At 37.8% G+C, this 24329-nt stretch overlaps 1 protein-coding gene across 2 annotated transcripts in view; it reads right to left on the bottom strand.

Moving 5' to 3' along the window:
* Nucleotides 1–194: 194 nt before the first annotated feature.
* Nucleotides 195–24329, bottom strand: part of WDR76 (WD repeat domain 76) — a 38725-nt gene continuing 14590 nt past the window's right edge. For both annotated transcript variants that reach the window (XM_081144748.1, XM_081144749.1), the window contains 8 exons: nt 22453–22554; nt 22305–22348; nt 21255–21408; nt 16055–16213; nt 12352–12569; nt 11208–11360; nt 9064–9117; nt 195–720 (listed from right to left, as the gene is read on the bottom strand). In XM_081144748.1, coding sequence (XP_081000874.1) covers nt 465–720; nt 9064–9117; nt 11208–11360; nt 12352–12569; nt 16055–16213; nt 21255–21408; nt 22305–22348; nt 22453–22554 — 1140 coding nt within the window. In that variant the 3' untranslated portion in view covers nt 195–464. The remainder of the gene's footprint in view (nt 721–9063; nt 9118–11207; nt 11361–12351; nt 12570–16054; nt 16214–21254; nt 21409–22304; nt 22349–22452; nt 22555–24329) is intronic.

Here is a 24329-nt window from a genome sequence, read left to right as displayed (position 1 = left end):
AGCAATGGAAAATATATACTCTGGTGAGGATTAAAAAAAGTAAAGGGGGTCAATATATGGTGATGGAAGACTAGACTTCAGATGGTGGACACACAATAGGGTATACAGATGTGGTAGTATAAAAATATATGCCTTAAATTTACATAATATTATTAACCAATGTCACCCCAATAAATTTTTTAAAAGCCATATCATCAGACCATAAAAACTTTTAATACTAATCATTCAAAGCTTTATAACTGATAATGTTACAACTTCTCAACATACTGCCTGATTAAAGTGCTGAAGGCATCACAGCCTCCCTCAAATTTCTTCCCCATCCTGTAGAAATAATCTCCAAGGCTCCTCCCTCACTAAAAGTACATTCTGTTCCTAGTTCCTATTAACAAAGCAATTAATATTTGCTAAATAGACACTAATTAATTTGAACAAATTGGTATTGCTAAACCAAAAACCCAACTTTCTTAATTCATAAAAACATGTATCTTCCCACTGGAATTACCTCCAGCCAAAATATACCGAGTGGGGTGCATAGCATTGATGGAACACACAGAGACAAGGCATTCTCCACCAAGAAAAGAATGCACCCTCTTTCCAGTCTCATGGAAGATTTCCACCTGTCTTGGATAGGCCATGCTGCCAACAATAACACAGTCTTCTTGTTTAGGGTCCCACACAGCTTGGAACCTGGTCAGCCATCGCCCAGTAATGGTGTTGTGCCTAGTGAAAAAAACAATTTTTTAAAAGATAGTAAGTGTTAAATAACTCAAGGTAGCAATGGACAGAGAGTAGAGATAGCACTGCTCCTAAATGCTGGTTTTCTCTGCCAAGTTTCTTCTCTTTAAGTTACTAAATTACCATCAACCTAATCCCATCCTTCCTACAAGACTAAAACTCAGGAAACAGACAATGTCTTCTGCATTTCTGAATCTTGAGTGCTGAGTACAGTGGTTTGTTCTCAGTGGATGGTCACTGTCTATTGAAATGGCATCTTTTTTGTTCACTATTTCCTAGCTCAACAGATATTCCTCCTTTTTTTAGCACATACACATAGAAGGAGCACTAGAAGTATATAATCTGGTTATCACTTTTTTAACAAGAGCTATTTCCTTATTTGGAGTCCCCAAATAACCAAAACCTCAAATCATTTGATATTCTATACATCTCTAAAATAAAAAATACATTTGAGGCTCAAAGAAAAAAACCACAAGGGATATCAGAAATGTCAGCAGAAAAGTGAAAATGAAAACACAACATACCAAAATTTATGGGATACTGTGAAAGCAATACTAATAGGGAAATTTATAGCAGTAAACCCTTACATTAAAAAGATCTCAAAATCAACTTAACTCCACCTCAAGGAACAGAAAAAGGAAAAATAAAGAAAAACCTTACTACACAACACACCTCAAGGAAAAAAATAAACTAAACCAAAAGTTAGCAAAAGGAAGGAAATAATAAAGATTAGAGCAGAGATAAATGAAATAGAGAATTTAAAACAATATAAAAAACTAAGAGTTTGTTTTTCAAAAGAGACCAACAAAACTGAGAAACCCTTAGCTAGATTAAGAAAAAAATGCAAATAACTAAAACCAGAAATGAAAGAAGGAACATTACAACTAATGTCACAGAAATAAAAAGGATTGTAAGAGAATACTATGAACAATTATATGCCAACAAGTTTGATAACACAGAAGAAATGGATAAGTTCCCAGAAATACACAATTTACCAAGACTGAATCGTGAAGAAATAAAAAATCTAAATAGACCTACAACTAGTAAGGGGATTAGAACAGTTATCAAACACCTCCCAAGTGACTAGAGTAGAGGGGAACATAAGAAAAGCCCAGCCATGGCTGGGTGGTTCGGTTGGTTGGAACATCATCTAGTACATCAGAAGTTGCGGTTTGATTCCCAGTCAGGGCACATACCTAGGGTATGAGTTTGGTCCTCAGTCGGGGCTCATACAGGAGGCAACCAGTGTTTCTCTCTCACATCAGTGTTCCTCTCAAAAAAAAACTCCAGGACCAGATGACTTCACTAGAGAATTATAACAAACATTTAAAGAAGAATTAACACCAGGGCTCTTCAAACTCTTTCAAAGAACTGAAGAGGAGAGAACACTTCCAAACTCATTCTATGAGGTCATCCCTACACCTTGATACCAAACCCCAGATAAGGATTCTACAAGAAAACTAAAAACTAATATCCTTGATGAATACTGATGCAGAAGTCCTCAACAAAATACTAGCAAACCAAATTCAACAGCACATTAAAGTATGCATCATGACCAAGTTGGATTTATACCTGGAAAGCAAGGATAGTTCAACATATAAAAATCAATGTACTGCCCTGGCCAGTATGGTTCAGTGGTTAGAGCATCAGCCCTCGGAATGAAGGGTCCTAGGTTCAATTCTGGCCAAGGGCACGTACCTGGGTTGTAGGCTCAATCCCTAGCCCCAGTCGGGGCATGAACAGGAGGCAACCAATCAATGTGTTTCTCTCACATCAATGTTTCTCTCTCTCTTTCTGTCTCTCTTTCTCTCCCCCCCCCACTCTCTCTGAAAAGCAATGGGGGGGAATATCCTCGGGTGAGGGTTAAAAAAAAAAAAAAAAAATCAATGTACTATACCACATATTAAATGTATAAAGGACAAAAACCATATGATCATCTCAATTGATACAGAAAAATTATTTAACAAAATTCAATACCCTTTCATGATAAAAACACTCAACAAACTAGGAATATAAGGAAACTATCTCAACATAATAAAGACCATATATGAAAAGTCCACAGCTAATGTCATACTCAACAATGGAAAACTGAAGGCTTTACCTCTAAGATCAGGAAAACGGCAAGGATGCCCACTCTCGCGGCTTCTATTCAACCAAGTACTGGAAATCTGGTAAAACTAGAAAACTGGGTGGAACTAGAGACACTGACCTGCCTAACTTATGGGTCATTCACAACTTCACAGGTAACATGAAGTGTCCTGCACCTGAAGTGTCACCATTAAACCAATAAGCATTTGATAACGGGGACACATTCAGGGCAGTCACATGACAGTCAATTAGACAAGAAGAAGAAATAAAAGTTGGAAAGGAAAAGGTAAAATTATCTCTGTTTGCATGACATTATCTTATATGTAGAAAATCTTAAAGATTCCGAACACACACAAAAAAACTTAAAAGCTGCAGGATACAAAATCAACAGTTGCATTTCTACACACAAAAAACAGTTGCATTTCTACACACTACCAATGACCAACCTCTAACAAAATCCCAATGGCATGTTTTGCAGCAATAAAAACCAAGGATCCTAAAATTAACATGGCATCTCAAGGGATCATGAATAGCCAAAACAATCTTAAAAAAGAATAAAGTTGGTGGTCTCAAACGTACTGATTTCAAAACATACTAAAAAGCAACAGTAATCAAGACAGTGTGGTACTGGCAGAAATACAGACCAATGTAAAAGAATAGGAAGCCCAGAAACAAACCCTCGTGTATATGGTCAAATGATCAAGAGTGCTAAGACCAAACAATGAGGAAAGGGCAGTCTCTTCAACAAATTCTGTTGGGAATACTGGACATCTACGTGCAAAAGGATGAAGTTACACAGTAAAAATGAACTCAAAATGGATTAAAGACCTAAACATAACACCTTAAACTATAAATATGTGTTGTTGTTGTTTTCATTGATTTTAGAGAGAAAGGGAAAGAGAGAAAAGGAGGGGGGTAAGAGAAAGGGAAAGAGAGAAAAGGAGGGGGGGAGAGAAAAGGAGGGGGGAGAGAAAAAAATTGATGAAAAACATTGATTGGACCTTGATTGGCTACCTCCTACATGTCCCCTACTAAGGATGGAGCCCACAACCTGGGCATGTGCCCTGACAGGGAATTTAACCTGCAACCTCTTGGTGCATAGGATGACACTCACACAACTGACCAACACTGGCCGGGCAACACCTTCAACTATAATACCTCTAGAAGAAAACAGGAGAAAAGCTTCAGGCATTGGATTTGGCAATGATTTCTTGTATATGACACGAAAAGCACAGGCAATAAAAGCAAAAATAGGACTACAACAAACTTTAAAATTCTGTGCATTGAAGAAAACAACCAACGAAGTGAAAAGGCAACCTACAAAATGACAGAAATGTTTGCAAATCATGTATTTGATAAGTGGTTAAAATATAAAATATGTAAGGAATTCCTACAATTCAACAACAACAAAAATGGCTCATTTCAGAAATGGGCAAAAGACTTGAACAGACAATTCTTCAAAGAAGATATACAAATGGCCAACAAGCATATGAAAAGATCTGCAACATCAATAATCACTAAAAAAATGAAAATCAAAACCACAATGATATTACCTCACACCCATTAGGATAATCACAAACAAAAAAAAGAAAACAAGTGTTGATGAATATATAGAAATTAGAACCCTGGTTATACTCTTGGTGGGAATGTAAAATGATGTGGCCACTAATGGAAAAACAATATGGAGGTTCCTAAAAAGTTAAAACTAGAATTACCATATGATCCATTAAAATCCCCCTTCTGTTATCTATCCAAAATACTTCAAAGTAGGATTTTGAAGAGATATTTGCACACCCATGTTCACTGCAGCATTTTTCATAACAGCCAACAGGTAGAACTAACCCAAATGCCTAATAACAGATGAATAAAGAAAATGAGGCATAGATATACATGAAATATTATACAGACTTAAAAAGAGGAGGAGATACTGTCACATGCTAGAACATGGGTGATCTTCGAGGACATGATGCTAAGTAAAATAAGCCAGTCACAGTACGACAAATACCATATGATTCTACTCATATAAAATATCTAGAGGTCAAAATCATAGAAATAGAAATTAGAAAAATGGTTGTCCAGGTCTGAGGGAGAGGGAAGAAAGAATTAACGTTTAATGCGCACAGAAGTTTCAGTTTTGCAAAATGAAAAAGTTCTAGAGCTCTGGCCGGTGTTGCTCAGTGGTTAGAGCATTGGCCCGTGCACAGAAGGGTTGCTGTCTGACTTGCAGTCAAGGTTGCAGGTTCGATCCCGCCCTTCGTACAGGCGTGTGCAGAGGCAACCAATCTATGTGTCTCTCTCTCCTCGGTGTTTCTCTCTCTCTCTCTCTCTCCCCTTCCCCCCCCTTCTACTCTCTCTAAAAAAATGGAGCCTGGCCGGCATGGCTCAGCAGTTGAACATCTCCCTATGATACAGATCATGGTTAGATTCCAGGTCAGGGCAAATGCTCGAGTTGTGGGCTTGATCCCCAGCGGGGAGCATGCAGGAGACAGCCAATCAATGACTCTCTCTTATAATTGATGTTTCTATCTCTCTCTCCTTCTCCTTCCTCTCTCTGATATCAATATATATCTCTATAGAAAATCAATGGGAAAAAATCCTCAGTTGAAGATTAACAAAAAAACAACAAACAAACAAAAGTTCTAGAAACCTGTTGTACAACAGTGGAAATATACCTAACATTATTGAACTGTACACTGAAAATGGTTAAGGTGGTGAATTTAATGTTACGTGTTCACAACCACAACAAAAAATAAATTAAAATTTAAAAAGTACATCTAGGGCTCTTTACAGCTCTCCAAGGCAAAAAGAAAAGTACTGCCCTTTTATTCTCTATACCTTATTACCATTAACAACCCTTTCTTATTGAAGAAGTATGGACTACAAAGAACCATATTTCCCACTGCCACTCAATGGCATTATCTTTAATGAAAATTTGTACTGACCCCAGTATCATCACCTTAGATAAATGTTTTAAAAATACAAATTAGAAACTAATAAACTAGAATAAAGTTTGAAAATGGAAATGAGAAATTTGTGAAAAGTAAAACAAGTATACTTAAATATAGCCTCTATAGCTATAAAACTCATAAAGCAACAATCAACATGTATTGCTCAACCTGTCCCCAACTTCACAAACACTGATAAAGTGAGAAGTCTAGGAAAAAGGCATTGAGTAAAGTTTGGTGTAAAAAACATACATTAAAAGTAGCAGATGTGAGAAAACAAGATGGCGCCGTAAGTAACAGCTGCACCCGCCGCCTCCCGCAAACACATCAAAATTACAACTAAAATACAGAACCACCATCACTCAGAACCTCCTGAAATCTGGCTGAACAGAAGCCCCACAACCAGGGAACTGAAGAAGCACCGAGACTGGTAGGAGGGGCGGAGACACGGGTGGATCGGGACTGAATCGGAGATGTGCTGCAGGCCCACACCCAGTGCCACAGTTTAAACCGGGGAGGGACATCTCTGCGGTAGACGTTTCCCTGAGGAGTGAGGGGGTCCCAGCTGCACAGCAGGCCCCCAGACCAGGGCTCCAGGACTGGGAAGAGACGTCCGCACAACTCCGGGCAGTGAAACCAGCGGGGACTGCGGCTGAGGGTCAAGGAAGCTGCGGGAGTCCCAGGCATTCCTCTTAAAGGGCCCGCGCACGGACTCACTCGGACGCGCTCGCTCTGAGCCCCAGCACCGGGCAGCAGCTTGAAAGGAACCTGGGACATTTGGAGAGGAACTAACCTGCCCGAAATTGGGGTGACAGGTAGAGGGACGGCTTTCTCCCAGGCAGAAGAGCTAGCAGAGGCCACTGCTCCTTTGGCGAGTCCTCCTTACACACAGCCGGCAGGCAGGCGACATATCTGAATCGCCAGCACCTGACTCACACCTTTGGTCCCGCCCTGGTGATTCCCGAAGGCCTCGCCCCTCCCCACCTGCAAGCTCATCAAAGCCATTTCCAGTGGCTTTTCTATGCAAGTTGCCTCTAGAGCCTCATGCTTAGGACTTTCCTAAAATCTCTCAAACAAGCAGCAGCGGGCCCCATACAGCTTGATAAGTGAAAATAGCGGCAGCCTGCATTGGCTCATAGCTTGGCCTCTCCTGGACACCACCAAGCTCAGCACAAGTAGCAGCCAAATACGGTCTGCTGTGTAGCTCATGCTGGGTGGCCCTGGGCAAGGCACTGGCACAGGCTGACTTTGCACCTCTCCAGGGGCGCCAGAGACAGTGCACCTGGTGGTCAGACTCAACCACGCTGGATTACAACCCTACCACATCCACAAGTGACACTCAAGGGGCGCACTTGGTAAACACCAAAGCTCCACTGAAGTAAATCCTGTGCCATAGGGCTTCTCCAGCACAGCAGCTCTTTGGCTGTAGTTGCAGCTGGTCCTCACAGCTGATTGGCCTGAGGGTCAATTCCTCCCAGGGACACCAACAGCAACCAAGGCACAGCTACAACAGGACAGTGCACACAGCCCACACAGGGGAGCACCTAGAAGGCCCAGCTCAGGTGACTGGGGAGGCTCAGCCACTGGACCCTACAGGACACCTACTACACAAAGCCACTCTACAAATTCCAGGAGACATAGCAGCTCTACCTAATACATAGAAACAAACACTTGGAAGCAGCCAAAATGTGGAGACAAAGAAACATGTCACAAAGGAAAGAACAGAAGAAATCTCTAGAAGAGGAACTAAATGAAATAGATCCAAGCAAGCTAACAGATAGAGTTCAGAATTTTGTTTATAAGGATGTTTAAGCAGACTATTAGGGAAATAACTGAGAAAATCAATAACATAATAAAGTACCAATTTGAAATGAAGGCGACAGGAACTGAAATGAAGAATAATCTACATGGAATCAACAGTAGAGTAGAGGACGCTGAGAATCAAATCAGCAATTTGGAACATGAGGAAACAAAAAATAACCAACCAGAAGAGCAAGCAGAAAAAAGAATCCAGAAATATGAAGATAGTATAAGGAGCCTCTGGGACAACTTCAAGAGGCCCAACATTCATATTATTGGGGTGCCAGAAGGGGAAGGAAGAGACCTAGAAATTGAAAACCTACTTGAAAAAATAATTACAGAAAACTTCCCCTATCTGGGGAAAGAAATAGACTTACAAGTCCAGGAAGCACAGAGGGTCCCAAACAAAAGGAACCCAAAGAGGCCCACAGCAAGACACATCATCATTAAAATGCCAAAGGTTAAATACAAAGAGAGAATCTTAAAAGCAGCAAGAGAAAAACAGTTAATTACCTACAAGGGAGCACCCATATGACTGTCAGCTGATTTCTCAACAGAAACTTTACAGGCCAGGAGGGAGTGGCAAGAAATATTCAAAGTGATGAAAAACATGGAACTACAACCAAGATTGCTCTACCCAGCAAAGCTATCATTTAGAATTGAAGGTCAGATAAAGAGCTTCACAGATAAGAAAAAGCTAAAGGAGTTCATCACCACCAGACCAGCACTACAGGAAAAGTTGAAGGGTCTTCTTTAAAAAGAAGCTAATGAACAAAAGAATCTGATTAACTAAATAGATCTAGCGACATTGAAGCATGCAACAGATGATCATATTTCAGAGGAAAGAGGGAAGAGGGGTGGAGGATGGGAAGAGATTAACCAAAGAAGTTATATGCATATATGTATAAGCCATGAAAACAGTTAATAATGGGGTGAAGGCCTGGGGAGGGGGTGGGAGCGAAGTGGAGGGCATCAATTGGGGGGGGGGGAATGGGACACCTGTAATACTCTCAACAGTAAAGATAAATTAAAAAAAAAAAAAAAAGAATGGGGGGGGGGAAGTAGCAGATGTAAAAAGAGGGTAACCAAAGAAATAAAGTGGAAGGGTGGGGAAACACTCTAAGCTCAGAACAAAGAGGCATAAACAGAGCTTCCGCTAGCCTCATTAACAGGTGAGTGCCTAGTCTTCTTTAATAATATAACATGAATAATGCAGGTTGGAATAAAGTCATTCACCTCAACCAAAAATAACCACTCAGCTTCAGAGAACAGCTACTGACTAAAAGAGACTGAACCTCTTTATAAACACAAGGAACCTAGAAGCAAGAACCCTTTCTGGATAGGAGAAGAGCTAGCAACCTGGGACACTCAACACAACATAACACAAAAATAAGACCTATTACATCTCTTTGACAATCAGGTGTCTAATGTACGTACTCCAACAAATAGCTCATAGTAATCTAGGGTCTACGTTATTTGGCATCTGGAAACCTACCTGATGGTGGTGAGGAGAGGAATCTGAGAGGATATACAGCTGCTGTCAAAGATTCTGCGAAATAAAGAATAATAAAGTAACACTTTTAGTTTCTTGCAAATTTTCTGAAATAACATCAGTGTGTTTAATAACATTTTCATTGGTTCATGACATGAAATGATTGTTATTTAAAAATATACAGAATCAGGCCTGGCCGGTGTGGCTCAGCAGTTGAGCATCGACCTATGATCCAGGCGATCGTGGTTCAATTCCTGGTCAGAGCACATGCCCAGGTTGCAGGCTCAATCCCCAGTAGGGGGCATGCAGGAGGCAGCCAACCAATGACTTTCTCTCATCATTGATGTCTCTATTTCTCCCTTGCCCTCTCCCTCTCTCTGAGATCAATAGACATATTAAAAAAAAAACTTTAAAGAAAATAATAGCCCAGCCGGGCGTGGCTCAGCGGTTAAGCATCGACCTAGGATCCAGGCGATCAGGGTTCGATTCCCGGTCAGGGCACATGCCCAGGTTGTGGGCTGCAGCCGATCAATGACTCTCTCATCATTGATGTTTCTAGCTCTCTCTCTCCCTCTCCTTTCCTCTCTCTGAAATCAATAAAGATACATTTAAAAAATAATAATAATAACAGATGAAATACATAGAATCAGGATCTAATAAACCTCAGCTAATATATTTAATGAAAGTTATAAGGAATATTGTAAAATGTAGTCCTTATTGTGTATTGTAGAAATAATTTATAAAAACACTATTACTCCAAACTTAAAGTGCACATTCTAAAGTAATAATCTGGATTCTAAAATTATATTCAGATCCAAAGTAATATAGGTCATACATAAGGGATGTGGTCTAAAAACGCACAAATAACCTAAAAGTACATGCATGTATTAAGAGCAAGTTCCCCAATGAGATTCATCAGTTGAGAGCCTGGTAGCATCATTTCCAGGTGCTGGCGAGACTAAGATCCAACCAATGGGAGGAGTTCTTGTGGAGCAGCTAGAGGAGTCCAGAAGGCTCCACCAGGTATGCTGGCAGAAAGAAGCAAACCATATCACCACCACCTTCCCCTTCTCCTTGTACCTAGCTATTCCAGTGCAATTTCTTGGCACTAGAGCTTATTGCCTAATTAGATTACTAGAAAGCCAAATCCCTAACAGCTAATGTAAGGAGAGTAAACTCTACAGTGCAAATGAAAAGGAATGGGACAAACAGCTCTTAAGACAAAGGATAGTGCATGGGTGGAAAGGGAACACTGAGCTGCCACTGCCTAGTGAATAAATCTCTTAAATGTACCACCTGGTAATGCTCACAGACTGCTAGAAATTAACTGGACACCTTCTACACACTGCAGACCAAGCTCTTCTGTTTAGATGGGTCTAAACAGAAATTAGGTGCCTTTCTAGAGCCTGGCTCACAGTATATATTCAACAGATCCTAGGTGAATGAATTCCAAAATACTTAAGCTAAAACTCTTATAAACTAAGAAAGCTTGCAATGTTACGCAAAATCAGGGACTCGAGAAGAGACCAAAATCATTTTCCTTTGTGGTTGCATTAATATTCTCCACATCTTTTTTTATTGGCATTATTTTCTATTTTAGTTCAACTGTTTTATATTACATTTTTAAATCCACTTTTAGGAAGGAGCTATAGAAAGGTACCAAAGCTGAAACCATAAAACTATGTCTACTAGTTTGTATAGAAGCCCAATTTTTGCTCTTTCCTGCCTACCCATGGCCTGGGACTCAGCAACTTCCATTCAGCACTTCACTTACATAGAATAAAACCTACCATCCCCAAGGTAAGAGCTTCTCCCTGTGCTAAAATTACTTCCCTTTCAAGATATCACAAAGCTGCTTTCATTGTGATTTCTGGGATTGTTCAGTGCCAAAAGAAAAGCCCAACATTGATTCCCCTTCCTTGTCAATCTCAAGGAAATTTGCAGACACAAAAACTGCTAAAGAAAAAAAAAGTGCTGAAGAGCCATCAAATATGGGTCAACGATCTTTAGGAACCTAGATATAGCTATAAAACAATAACACTAGTGATTAAACAGGGAACAGCAGTAAAAAAAAGCTGCTGGTTTATTGACACAGTAGCTAGACGCTTTAGATTCCTTAACAACATATTTCTGTCCTCCCAACTTACCTCAGCTTACAATCAGCACATGTGGTCACTACTCTGTTACCAGTATGAGGTGAAAAATAAGCAGAAGCTATGCTCTTTGTGTGTTCAGTCAAAGAAATCAAAGGCTGGCTTCCCTTGGGATTCAGGTGCCTTGCATCATAAATATGAACATCTCTATAATGGAAGGAATAATTCTGTGTTACCACAGTACATGTAATAAGCCTCTAGAATAGTGTTAAACATAAATTAGACACTCAAATGCTCACTACACTGAAGAACAGTTAAGAGAGAACCCTCTAATCTTCTGCATTAATTTTACAAACACTAGTTAAAATTAAAAATATCAGAAAAATCCTAAAACTATAGCATACCGATGTAACCAGTGGGTATAGAGAGAAAAGCCTAGTTGGTTTTCCACTCTCTCCAAGAAAAAAATTAACACAGACCAACAAGTTATAGGTCATATATAACCTTTTTTTTTTACAAGTTTTCTTCTCAAAAGACTAGAAGTAAATGCATTTGATGTTAAAGAAAACAAAAATGTGTACTTGTTTCAATACTTTATTTAATGCAAAAGAATCTCTCATTTTTTTAAAAATCACACTCGGCCCTGGCCAGTATAGCTCAATTGGTTGGGCACTGTCCCATGCACTGGGAGGTTGCTGGTTCAATTTCCAGTCAAGGGCACATGCCCAGGTTTCAGGTTCAATTCCTGGTGGGGGTCGTGCAGGAGGCAGCAGCTTGATGTTGTGCTCTCACATCAATGTTTCTTTCTCTTTCTTTCTCCCTTCCTCTCTCTCAAAAAATCAGTAAACTATTCTTTAAAAAGAAAAATCACACTCAAAAAAACTCTGTGTAGAAAGGAAAATTATTCAGCTGTGGGTATCACAAAAGTCAAATGTCTTTAACAACCAAACTGAAATATTATTCCTAACATTAAAAGGCCTAAATCATAGACCTGGCCAGTGTGGTTGGTTGAAGTATTCTCCCATGCACCAAAAGATCACTCATTCTATTCCTGTTAAGGGCACATACCCAGGTTTCACTCTCATATGTTTCTATCTCTCCCTCCCTCTCTCTCTAAAATCAATAAAAGCATGTCCCCAAGTGAGGATTTAAAAAAAAAAAAAAGGGCCTAAATCATAAAATTTTATGAAGAACATACCTCAGTCCTGCAGTTATGAAATACTGTCTATGCACTGGGTGGACATGAATAGTTCTTATTTTTTTCAAAGAAGAATTGATAAATTTCTCATAAGAAGTTCCAGGTGTCCGTCTATCCACCAATGACATACTTCCATCCCAGTGTCCTACTATTAAAGTAGAGGCATCTTCTGCCAAGAAGTCAAAGGAGGAAAAGCTACTTCTCTCGTTTCTGTATACCTAAGGATACAAGTAGCAAACACCTTTACATAACTCTTCCTTTAAAGAAAGCCAATGCATAAATTCCTTGATGAAAAAGTTATGAAACACTTTACCCAAATAACCTCATTTATCCCCACAGGAAGCACAGGGCAAAATGATTATCCCCGTTTACAGAGATGGAAACTAAGGCACTGATCAGCTGTGAGACTCACCTAAATCAAATGGTACATCCACACATATTAGGGCTGCATCCCAAAATCTCCTAAATCCAATAAACCTCAGTCGCAGATCTACTCTGTGAAACTTAATAGGAAATGGACTGAATCTGAATTCTACCCAATTGAAATACTTTAATAAACCAAGTAACTTTGCCAATAAAGTCCAAGATATATGGCTGAATGGCTCACCTATTTTGATGGAAGTGTAAAGATATTTAATGCTCATACCAAATATCACTAAGATATATATAAGGATGCCTACTGCAAGACTGCTTACAAGAGCAGCAAGAGACAATCTAGCCCCAACTGGGTGGCTCGGTTGGAGCTTTATCCTGTACACCAAAAAGTCTCAGGTTCGATTCCTCATCAGGGCACAAACATAGGTTGCAGGTTTGATCCCCAGTTGTGTGCATATGGTAAGCCACGCGATTGATGTCTCTCTCAAATCGATGTTTCTCTTTCTCTCTCTCTCCCTTCCTCCCTTCCTCCTTCCCTCCCTCCCTTTCTAAAATCATTGGACATGTCCTTGGGTGAGGATTAAAAAAGAAACACAGTCTAAATGTCAACCAAAAGAGATCTAGTTAAATAAATGATGGTACATCTCTACTTTGAAATACTGTGCAATGCTAAAAAAAGAATGGGGTAGATCTGTACTACAAACTGTCCATGATATACTAGTAAGTGAAAAAACAAGTTGCAAAAAAGTATGTATATAGTATGAATCTGTTAGTGCAAAGAAAAAATTCTGTATCTATATGCTTGTAAATATATGTGTACTTTCTGGAAATATACCAAAGAAATACAAGAATGAGGGAAGGGGAGATTTGCTTTGCATATCCTATTTACAATAAATGTTTTACCATGAACATACATTATTCTTTTTTTAATCACTTATAATCCATAATACTATCACTTTGGGTTTAAGACTCACATACATAAGGAATAAAAAATAAATGTTGAAGAATGTGTCAGTACTCAAGTAGGAGAGGATGACCAGAATTCTTATTGTTGAATCATGAACTGCTGCTGATTTTAAGTTGTAATAATAAGTATTATAAACTGAGGTTAACAAATGAATACACCAGCCCAGCCGGGCGTGGCTCAGTGGTTGAGCATCGACCTGGGATTCAGGCAATAGGGGTTCGATTTCCGGTCAGGGCACATGCCCGGGTTGTGAGCTTGGTCAATGACTCTCTCATCATTGATGTTTCTGTCTCTCTCTCTCTCTCTCTCCCTCTCCTTTCCTCTCTCTGAAATCAATAAAGATATATTTTTAAAAAATAAAAAAAACACATGAATACACCAAAGGCATCCCAACCACCATACAACCAAAAAAGCCCAGCATACAAAAAATGAAACTTGACGTATTGTCAGTGTATTAAAAAGGTTGAGTGCAGAGGCCTTGGAGTCAGACAGACCCAAGTGCAAATTCTAGTTCTGCCATTTATGTCCTTGAGCAAGCTAATAAACCTCTTTAACCTCAGTTTTATCTACTGTTAAATGGGGGCTAACACTACCTACTATTTCATGAGGTATTATAAAGCTAAATAATATATAAAAGCACACTCAAGTTAATGCCTAACACAAGGTGATTGTTCAATCAGTAGTATCAGGAACAAACTACTAACACATGCAACATTATGGATGAATCTTAAAAGCATTGAGCAAGGTGAAGGAAACCAAACAGAAAAGGCTACATACTGAATGATTCCATTTACTTGACATTCCGTCAGGCAAAATTATAGGGACATAGTAATCGCATCAGGGGCTGCCAGGGACTCAAGGAAAAAGAGAGAACTCACTACAAAGGGTCACGAGGTAAATTTTTTTAAGCATGGAAATTTTCTATATCTTGATTGTGGTGATTACACAGGTGTATACAATTTGCCAAAACTCATATAACTATGCCTAAATTTTACTGTATGTAACTTATACCTCAATAAGCCTGACAAAAGGATAAAGTGGGAGAATTGTTATATAAAACTTAATAATTTAAAGATAGATAAATGATCCAAATAGACATTTCTCTAAAGAAATGCAAATGGCAGATAAAAAGATGTTCAGCATCATGAATAATTAGGGAAATGAAAATTAAAACCACAATGAGATACCACTTCATACCCACTAGGATGCTATACTTACCAACAATAAAAAGTATTGGCAAGGATGTAGAGACATTAGAACCCTTCATACATTACTGATATGTAAAATGGTAAAGCCAGCCCGGCCGGGCGTGGCTCAGCAGTTGAGCATCGACCTGGGATCCAGGCGATCGGGGTTCGATTCCCGGTCAGGGCACATGCCCAGGTTGCGGGCTCGATCCCCAGTCAGGGGTATGCAGGAGGAGGCCAATCAATGGCTCTCTCATCATTGATGTTTCTATCTCTCTCTCTCCCTCTCCTTTCCTCTCTCTGAAATCAATAAAGATATATTTTTAAAAAATAAAAATAAAATAAAATGGTAAAGCCAGTTTGAAAAACAGTTTGGCAGTCCCTCAAAATGTTGAACATAGTTACCATATGACCCCCCATTCCACTCCTAGGTATATACTCAAGAGAAATGAAAGCATATACCCACACAAAACTTGTACATTATTGTTCATAATGGCATTATTCACAATAGTAAAAAATGAAAACAACCCAAATGTTTGTCAACTAATGAACTGAATGAGTAAAATCTGGCATAGCCACACATTGGAATATTATTCAGCCATTAAAAGGAACTAAGTACTGACACATTCTACAACATAGATGAGCCTTGAAAACATTCTGCAGAGTAAATGAAGCCAGTCACAAAAGAGTACAAATTGTATGATTCCATTATATGAAACGTTCGGAACAGACAAATCTATGGAGACAGAAAGTAGATTAGTGGTTGCCTAGGGCTGGGGAGAGATTTATTTTGGGGGTGATGAAAATATTCTAAAATTAGATTGTGGTATGGTTTCACAACTCTAAGTACTCTATCTTAGACTCTGTTCTAAGTACTCTATCTTAGACTGTTCTAAGTGCTTTATCTGCATTAATTCATTATCTGCATTTAATCCTCATGACAACTCTATAAAGTACTATCCGATTTTACAACTAAGAAAATTGATGCACAAAGAGGTTAAGTAACTTGCCAAGGACACACAAGTAGTAATAGATGGCTTGGGACTTAGGAAGCATAGTTCTAAAGTCGCTACCACCTTACCCAATCTGACTGGTGTAATAATTATTCATGTGGCATTTCATAAAAAATCCAGACTATCACCCGAGATCAACATGTAAGCACATTAACATTTACCTCTTCAAAAACAGCCTTGGAAAAATCCCCACAGCGTAATGTGCCATCATAGCTCAGTGACAGTATGTGAGCCGGATTGGCAGGTGAGAAGTAAAGACAGCTAACTGGCTGACTATGGGGTTGAAAAACATAAATTCCATCTTCTTTAGGTTGGTGAGTCTGGAACAAGATTGGGGAAGGGGAAAGGGACAAACACTAGTGAAAAGTAGCAATATTTTCTATGTCATTAAACTATTTACATCTGTATTATAGTCAGTCTTAGTCTATAATTGTACCCACCTCCCATTCAGAAAGTCAGAACTAGAAGCTTTATACTGTCACTACTTTTTTTTCTTCAAATTTTCAATACAAGAAGTCACATTTAGTTTAACAGTTTCTAGCTTTTTGCAACTAGATAGTTTTTTTCATTATAAAGAGAAAAAATTACTGCTTATTATGACTTCAGTTCATAAAACCCTTAGGAAATGAGAAATCAACTCAGTATTATTCCTTGCTACCAAAAACAGTATCAATACCATTACACTTCGCCTCCTAAGTATGCTGCTATATGAGTACATACAGCATTCTCAGAATAATTTTCACAAGGTATTTGGCCCTGGAACAAAATGAGAGTTTTAGAAATATTTTACTCCCTAAATGTACAATGAAAATGCCATGTATTTGAATTTCCACATTAATATTATTATTTGCAACAATAGCCAAGATTTGGAAGCAGTCCAAGTGTCCATCAGTAGATGAGTGGATAAAAAAGCTGTGGTACATTTACACAATGGACTACTACTCAGCCATTAAAAAAAAAAACAGGAAATCTTACCCTTTGCAACAGTATGGATGGACCTGGAGAGTACAATGCTAAGTGAAATAAGCCAGTCAAAGACAAATACCATATGATTTCACTTATATGTGGAAACTAATGAACAAAATAAACAAAATAGAAACAGACTCATAGATAGAGAACATACTGACAGCTGTCAGAGGGGAGGGGGTTGTAGGCATAGGTAAAATAAGGTGAAGGGATTAAGCAAAAAAAACAAACACAGCTTAGAGACACAGGCAACAGAGGGAAAAGAGGGTGGAGGGAAGTAGGAGAGGGTATGGGGGGATAAATGGTGATGGAAGGAGACATGCAATACAATATTTTGTTATATTATTTTTGTTATGTTTTGTATACTATTTTTATTTTGTCCGGCTACATAACATTTACATTAACTTCTATAACCATAATTTGTACGGTTAATATTAGTTCTGCATTTAAATGGATTCAATGTTTATAATCAATTATTTTATCAAGCTTCTCCGTTCCTGAATTATTCATTTTGATTTACTCTTAACTGGCTGAGATTTGCTGTCAGGCAGTTTTTTCCAGATGAACTCCTTGAATGTTTTGTTTTCTCACATGTGAGAATACCTACCTGCTGCCTTTACATTAGAACAATATCTTAGGTTAGGTAAGTATTCTGGGACTATACTTCCTTCCGTCAGAATTTTGTAGACATTATTTGAAATGTTGTAGAAAACTGAGGCAAGCCTAGCTTTTCCCCTTGAATATAATTTGTTCTTTCTTCCTGAAGAATTCTTTATCTTTTAAGTTCCAAATTTTCCTAGAACCTGGTGTACACATTCAATCTGCCAATTCAACCTTGTCTTTTCAGAAAACTATTCTTAAATGTAATTTCTCTTCCATTTCTTGGGTCATCTTTGTTTTTCCTTTACTCTTAAAGCTTTTTTTCACCTGTGGTTGATATTACTTCGAATCTTTCATGTCTGTAACTTAATTTTCAGCAATGTCTATTCTGTTCCTTGCTTTTGTCTAATTTACTAGCTTCGTTGACCTTCAATTTGTTTCTTGAATTCTTCAATCTCCTTTTTCATCTCATTCCGTTGTTTTATCATCTCTTTTTTAAGTCTTATTTTACCAGATTAATGTTGTTATTAACTCTCTCCACAGCAGCACGGTCCAAAAGAACTTTCTAAGATGACGTTATATTTATGCACTGTCCAATATGGTATCCACTAGCCTTGTGTGACTATTAAGCACTTGAAATGTGCCTAGCGTAGCTGAAGAAGTGAATTTTCTAATTTAATTCTAATTTAAATGTAAATAGTCTTAAATGACTAGTAGCTACTGTACTGAACCATGCAGTCTACAGTCTGGAGCAACTGAGGAGAATTTCCTTCCTTTCCTTAAGTTATGTTTTTCTTCTAGGTCTGTTTTTGTATGCTAGGTTCTTTCATTGTTTTTGCGATAGTGTATGTCTAGTTGCCATGTCATTTCTTTCCATTTTCAGCATGCTTGAACTGCTCTGTCCATACTAGTTGCTCTGATATAACATATTGACTCTTTTCTCCTAGTATCTGATACCAGTTCATTTTTCCCTCAGAAAAGGCCAGGCTTTTCTGTAGCCCAGAAAAAAGATGGGGACAGGGAGGGCAGTTGGTTTTAGCTGAAACAATATGCAATATTTATTTTAATTCCAGACCCAAATGTCTATCAAGTGATAAATGGATAAGCAAAATATGGCATAGTCAAACAATGGAATACTATTCAGGAATAAAAAAGAACCAAGTACTGATACATGCTACACCTCAGATTAACTTTGAAAACATTACGTTAAAAGAAAGAAGCCAAGGCGGAGTAGGAGGGGAAGAGAGGGGGCATGGAGGGACTGAGCAAAAAGAAAAGAGAAAAAAAGAGAGAAAGAACTCATGGGCACAGACAACAGTGTGGTGACTGTGGGAGGGAGGAGGATGGGTGGAGGTAGAAGAGGGTATAGAGGGGATAAATGGTGATGGGAAAAATTTAAATTAAATTAAGGGGGGGGGGAGAAAGAAGACAACATAAAAGACCACACATCGTATGTTTCTATTCATATAAACTGTCCAAAAAGGACAAATTTCTGGAGATCTGCCTCAGGATAAAGGTAGAAACAGGGATTAAATGTAAGTACCCATGAGAAATCTTAAAGGAATGATGAAAATGTTCTAAAACTGGCTTATAATAGTTACACAACTCAAAAAACTTATTAAAAATTACTGAATTGTAGATTTAAAATGTGTGGATTTTATATGCAAATTATATCTCAGTGAAGTTCATTTTTTTTAAAAACTAGGGGTACTGGGGAATGAGCACAGGACAGCCAAGATATTGGTTTTAGACTTGCTCAATCTGATAATGAAATAGCCAAGTGTCCTGGAAAATTAGGTTAATAGAGATACTGGACTACAGAGACCTAATAATATAGATTTTTGGAGTCACCAGAAAAGACATGACAAAGGGACTTTTCTACATGTCTAATTCTGCAGAGATCAACTACCTATGAAAAGATCTTCACTTGAGCCTGGCCGGGTGTCCTTTTTGGACAGTTTATATGAATAGAATCATACGATGTGTGGTCTTTTATGTTGTCTTCTTTCTCCCCCCCCCCCCAATTTAATTTCACTTGAGCCTGGCTGGGATCCAGGAGATCCCAGTTCGATTTCTGGTCAGGGTACATGCCCCAGTTGCAGGCTCGATCCCCAGTAGGGGGAATGCAGGAGGCAGCCGATCAATGACTCTCATCATTGATGTTTTTCTCTCTCTCTCTCCCCCTCTCCCTTCCTCTCTCTGAAATCAATAAAGATTTTTTTTAAAAAAAAAAAAAGATCTTCACTTGACTATGCTAACTCTTTTTCCTTTTCAAAGTTCTTCAACAGTCTTTATCCATTCCTTCCATTTCTTCCACCGCCCCATACCTTTTTAATCTCCTAAAGCCGGTGCTCCTTTTTTATGTCAGTGTTAAAGCTATTCTCCCAATAATGGTACTTTATTTTCAAAACCAATGGCCTTTTCTCTGTTCCCATTCTTTTTAACTTCTCTGAAAGCAGCCCTACCACACTCTCACCCTTAAAACTCATCTCTTAGCCCTGGCCCATGTGGTTCAGTTGGTTGGAGTGTCGTTCCATAAACCAAAAGGTGGAGGGTTCAATTCCTGGTCAGGGCACATACCCAGGTTGCGGGTTCAATCCCAAAAGGGGCACATGCCATATCTGTCTGTCTGTCTCTCCCTCCCACTCCTTCCACTCTGTCTAAAAATCAGTGGAAAGAAATATCCTCAGGTGAGCATTAACAACAAAAAAAGCCTCATCTCTTAGCTTCTACAAATTTATACTATTTCTGGTCCTCTTCCCACTTCTCTGCTTCCATTTTCCTTACCAAATCCTTTCACCAACTACCCCCACTCATATGTTATCAAATTAAGGGAGAATCTATGCTCCTAAAATAAGAGAGAATTTGGCTATTTCTTCTTCTCACTTAAAAAATTTATTTATTAACCCCAACCAGCTTCAAGTCACCATGATTTCTTCATCTTCATTAATTGTCCTTATGGCATTTTTCAGGTCTTTGTTCTACTTCCCCAATTAGAAAATAAATTCAGAGAACACTGACTTGGCTTTTCTCAATTACGTAACCACTGAAAGCAATCAGTGCAGAATTATATGTACAATGAATGGAATTCAGTGTTTCTGACTCATCAAAAAATGACTGGGATCATCCTAAGTAGATCCCTGGGAAGATATTTTGATCCAGCATAGAATCTGTATTTTTTTTTCCATTTTTAAATCATTTTTATTTTTTAATTAGTTGATACATTATTATATTAGTTTCAGGTGTACACCCCAGTGATTAGACATTACATAACTTACTAAGTGATTATCCCGATAAATCTTTTACCCATCTTACACCATACATAGTTATTAGAATATTATTGACTCTATTCCCTATGCTGTACTTTATATCCCTGTGACTATTCTGTAACAACCAATTTGTACTTCTTAATCCCTTCACCTTTGTCACTCATCCCCTCAACATCCCTCCCATCTGGCAACCGTCAAAATGTTTTCTGTATCTATGAGTCTTCAGAAACTGTATTTAAACACAATTAGAAAAATAAGAACTTGGTGTGATCTTTTCATATATACATTTAAAATTGTAATAAAGTTTCTTGGCAGTTAGTTTATGCCCATATGACTAACGATATTCAAGCTTAAAAATGCTAAAGTTCTAAATAGTAAATTTTAATTCCTCCAGATTTCTAGAGTTTGGAATCACAAAGCACAAAACTATAAACAACATCTACAAACACATGCTCTATGCTATTTTCTTGCAGACTATTTGCTTCAGTCAAACTTTAATATCTTCAAAAAATTAATAACAACTTACCAAATCCCAAAGTCCAACTTGCCCAGATTTGGCCCCAGCTGCCACCAAAGTTCTAATTTCTGATGGATGAAGAGCCATAGAGCATACAGAACCTTTGGTAACTTTACAAACAGTATCTTCACTAATAACCATGCCAGCTAAATTGGCTTTGTAGCTGAGAAAATTAAAAAGTTAAATTTTAGAAGTAAAACCAGTCTTAATTGACAAAATAAGTAAAAGATGACTCATAAAAGAAAAACCACAATTAGTAAATAAATGTGGGAAAATATTCAACCTCCTGACAACCAAAGAAATCAAAGTAAATAATGAGGTACTACTTTTCACTTAAAAAAGCTAATAGGCTACAATTAAACATATACATTCATATATACTGCTAGTGACAGAGTAAATTCATAGTTCAGACAATTTGAAAAGCAATTCAGCAATGTGTACTAAAAGCTATAAATGTGTCCATAATATCCAACTCATTAATCTCACTTCTGGAAACTATCCTAAGGAAATAATCTACCATCATACATATATACTTCAGCAAATATATGCACACATACAAACACACAAAACTAAATAGAAAACAACTCCAAACACCAAGAGGGTAAGAGCAGGTTAAGTAAATTCTACCCACTCAGCAAATTATTATGCAATTATTCAATAAATTTGAAGACTCTAGTAACATTTAACCACAATGATAATGAAAAAGCATAAGGCAAAATTATATAAACATTAGAACAAACCAATATTACCCCAATAAATTCAAAAAAAAAACATAACAGAGTAAATATGTTTGTTCATTCATTTTTTAAACAGTGAATGAATATACACTACATGCCAGACACTGTTCTCGGAAACGAGACAAAGCCCCTGCAATTCATGAAGCATATATCCTAGGGGTACTGCATATGGCAACACTTTAAAGGAAATATACAAAAATAGTTGTTAGGATGGAAATATTATGGGTAAAATTTTCACCTCATTTTCAAAATTTCTTGTTTTATAGTTTTATAATTTAAAGATCTCAGAAAATGTAAATAAAGGCAAGAAATTTTAACTGACCTTTTAATGCTAGATAATTCCTTCTCAATGTTCTTATTACTTGTCTGAAACAATGGGAGAGACCAAAGTACAAAGTTAATATGTACTGAATTTTCATTAACAGATGATTCTAAAAGTTTATACAAGTATAAGCCCTCCCAACTGATACCTTGCTCACTTCTGCCCAAGTCTGTAGAAATCCTTTGAATAGTTCACTATTATCATCTCGAATTTCAGGAGTCATTTCTAAAGGCCCAGGAGGTAACAAAGGCTGTTATAAAAAAGAAAAAAAGAAAGGAAACATAAAAGAGTTGATTGTCGCCCTGCCCTGGAATGTAGGCTTCAGATTTTTCACTACATAACTTTCTATACCAACAACAGGGGTGACACATCATTAGCATTCAAACAGTTGTTCAATGAATGAACGTCATGTATCCTGTAAGTAATGAAATGTATTATCTCATTTAATTCTCTCAATAATCCAATAAATGAGATACCACATTTTTAAAACATTGGAATGAAACTTAGAGAAGATAACTTATCCAAAGTTCCACTGCTAATACCTGGAGTTGCTGAGAGTTGATTCAGATAGTTAAATTTCATTAATCAAAGTTATTATTCTATGTCAGTGTTTTTTGTTTTTTTAAAAAATATGTCTTTATTGATTTCAGAGAGAGGAAGGGAGAGGGGGAGAGAGAGATAGAAACATCAATGATGAGAGAGTCATTGATCAGCTGCCTTCTGCTCCCCCCACACTGGGGATCGAGCCCACAACCCGGGCATGTGCCTGACCAGGAATCAAACCAAGATCTCCTGGATCCTAGGTCAATGCTCAACAGCTGAGCCACACCAGCCGGGCTATGCCAGTGTTTTTTAAATCAGAGGTTGTAACCCACGAATCGTGAAATCACTTCAATGTCACAACCAGCATTGTGTTTTAGTGAATAAGAACAGAATAGAAAATACAAAACTGCATCACATGTAATATGGTCAAGTATCATTTCACAAGTTTTATTTTAGTTGTGTGTGTGTGTATTGAGTTCAATGTAAATATATTTCTTACTGTGGGTGGAGGCTTTAAAAACTGCAAAAGCTACTCTTCCCATAGCTCCTTAATTTGCAATTAGTTTCCAAAGCACCAGCCTAATTAATGTCATCTTCCAATTTATAATTAAGCACTTAGATATAAAGTATTAAAAACAGTAGGTGCTCTTGAATAAAAAATATAATTATTTAGACTAAAATTATGATTAAAATCTTACTTAGACAATAAATTTGGTAAGGCTCTTTCCATCCACTGAAAGTATAAAATTAAACTACAGCAAAAAACTCCATCGCTATTAACACATATTAACATTAATAGCTATCACTTATTGATTACTTACTAAGCCCCTAATACAATATAAGGATCTTTATAGAAAGTATTTCATTTAACCCTCACAAAACCCTGTTGAGGTTTCTATTATTGTTGCCATTTTAAAAATGGGGAAATCAGGATTCAAAAAGGTTAAGTAATTTACCCACAATCCCACAGCAGGTAAACCTGCAGAAATATAGAATTCAACCCAGTCTTAATGACTTAGAAATCTTAGTCATTAAATCAGTGATTTTCAATGTTTTTCATCTCATGGCACACAGAAATTAATTACTAAAATTCTGCAGCACACCAAAAAATATATTTTTTGCCGATCTGACAAAAAAATAGGTATAATTCTGATTCATTCACACCAGATAGATAGATGTTGTGTTGGCTGCTGTCATTTTTGTATTTGACAATCAAAGGGAAAAGAGGTCAGTGCGGCCCAGCTATGGGTGGCTCAGCGGTTGGGCATCAACCTAGGATCCAGGAGATCACAGTTCAATTCCTGGTTGGGGCACATGCCCGGGTTGTGTGCTTGATCCCCAGTTGTGGGCGTGCAGGAGGCAGTGGATCAATGACAACTTTCTCACCATTGATGTTTCTGTCTCTCTCTTCCTCTTCCTTCCTCTCTCTGAAATCAATAAAGATATATTTTTTAAAAAAAGAGGTCAGTGTTTTAGTCAGGT

This window comes from Miniopterus schreibersii (genome assembly GCF_964146895.1).
Source record: "Miniopterus schreibersii genome assembly, chromosome: 1".
NCBI classification, from domain to species: domain Eukaryota; kingdom Metazoa; phylum Chordata; class Mammalia; order Chiroptera; family Miniopteridae; genus Miniopterus; species Miniopterus schreibersii.
The sequence above is the reverse complement of the archived record's forward strand: the minus strand, read 5'-3'. Positions and strand labels throughout refer to the sequence as shown.